The following is a 1693-nucleotide window of genomic DNA, read 5'->3' on the forward strand; positions in this document are numbered from 1 at the left end:
CTAAAGTCTTTAAAATATTTGCTTTAAACTTCTCTCCTTTTGGACCAAATTGTTTAATTTATTAATATTCATTTCCTTTCCTAAACATTCCTTCTCAAAATATGAAGAGTTATTTCAAATATATGAATTACTAGGAAAATTAATATCATATTGATTGTCTCTGTAAATCATTTATCATAAAATGACTTTCTTTATATTATGTAGTGGAAGACAGTTTCTAAATTATTACCCTTTAATAAAAGTTGCAAAATGTCATTCAATAGTGTAATGAAAATTTATATTTCTAAATCACAGGTTATTAATAAAAGAGAATAACTGACTTATAAATATCTTTAGTAAAATTTTTGCAAATATGAGAAGACTACTTAATATTTTTCCAAACAACCCATCATGTATGTTATTTAATTGGTTTAATATTTTGGCCTTTAGATAGTTAATTTTTTTCCTTTGTCCTATTACTTGAGTTCTGCTTTGCTTATTCCTTCAGCCATCTGATAAACTTCTGAGACTATGGATAAGAAGAATCAGACGAAAGTAACAGAATTTTACTTTTCTGATTTCCCTCAGTTTGAGGATGGTGGCCTTTTGCTTTTCATCCTTCTGCTCTGTGTCTACCTGTTCATTGTCATTGGGAACTCCATGATTGTCTTGGCTGTGCAGCTGGTTATCCGTCTGCACAATCCTATGTACAGTTTCATCAGCATCTTCTCCTTCCTGGAGATTTGCTACACCACAGTGACCATTCCTCAAATGCTCTACAACTTGGTCAGCAAAGAGAAAACCATCTCTTTCATTGGCTGCCTATTGCAGATGTATTTTTTCCATTCCTTTGGAGTCACAGAAAGCTTGGTCCTCACAGTGATGGCCATTGACAGGTATGTTGCCATCTGTAACCCACTCCGCTATGCAATCATTATAACTCCAAAGCTGTGCACACAGCTTTCCACAGGTTCTTTTACCCTTGGCTTCCTCATGCTCCTCCCAGAGATTGTGTGGATGTCTACTCTGCCCTTCTGTGGCCCCAATCAGATTCACCAACTCTTCTGTGACTTAGAACCTGTGCTCCTCTTGGTATGTACAGACACATCTATGATTTTAGTTGAAGATGTCATCCATGCTATCTCCATCCTGAGCTGTGTTTCTATCATTACCCTTTCGTATTTAAGAGTCATCACTGTGGTCCTGAAGATTCCATCTGGTGAGAGCCGTCAGAAGGCATTCTCCACATGCACAGCCCACATCACCATTTTTGTGCTGTTTTTTGGCAGTGTGTCTCTTATGTACCTGCGCTTCTCTCTCACCTTCCAACCACTACTAGAGAAGATCATTGCACTAATGTTTGCCGTCCTTGCCCCATTTTTCAATCCTATAATCTATAGCCTGAGGAACAAAGATATGAAAGACGCCATTAAGAAAATGTTCTGTTCCCAAAAGATATTCACTGTCTCTGGGAACTGATGTGAGTTTATCCATGCCTGTTAATAGATATCTCACCCTCTGAGTATGTTTAAAAAGTGAAGAATCCATTTTCAAGGATTACTACATAAGGTTTATTTTGCATGTTCTTGGTTTTATTGCTTTTCAATTTTTATCATAATAAGCATATTTTTTTGTTTTGAAAGAGGAATCCATATTCTTTCTTGTACTACTCAGATTATCAACAGAATATTTTTATTTCAAAATCACAAACAGT

General features: G+C 35.8%; 1 protein-coding gene across 1 annotated transcript; it reads left to right on the top strand.

Annotated features, from left to right (window-relative positions):
- Nucleotides 1-510: 510 nt before the first annotated feature.
- Nucleotides 511-1459, top strand: LOC114610673 (olfactory receptor 6K3-like). Its single transcript, XM_028755283.1, has one exon. The coding sequence runs from the start codon at nt 511-513 to the stop codon at nt 1456-1458; it is 948 nt and encodes a 315-aa protein (XP_028611116.1). The 3' UTR covers nt 1459.
- Nucleotides 1460-1693: the final 234 nt, after the last annotated feature.

Source organism: Grammomys surdaster, unplaced genomic scaffold (assembly GCF_004785775.1).
Source record: "Grammomys surdaster isolate TR1022 unplaced genomic scaffold, NIH_TR_1.0 126051, whole genome shotgun sequence".
In the NCBI taxonomy this organism is placed as follows: domain Eukaryota; kingdom Metazoa; phylum Chordata; class Mammalia; order Rodentia; family Muridae; genus Grammomys; species Grammomys surdaster.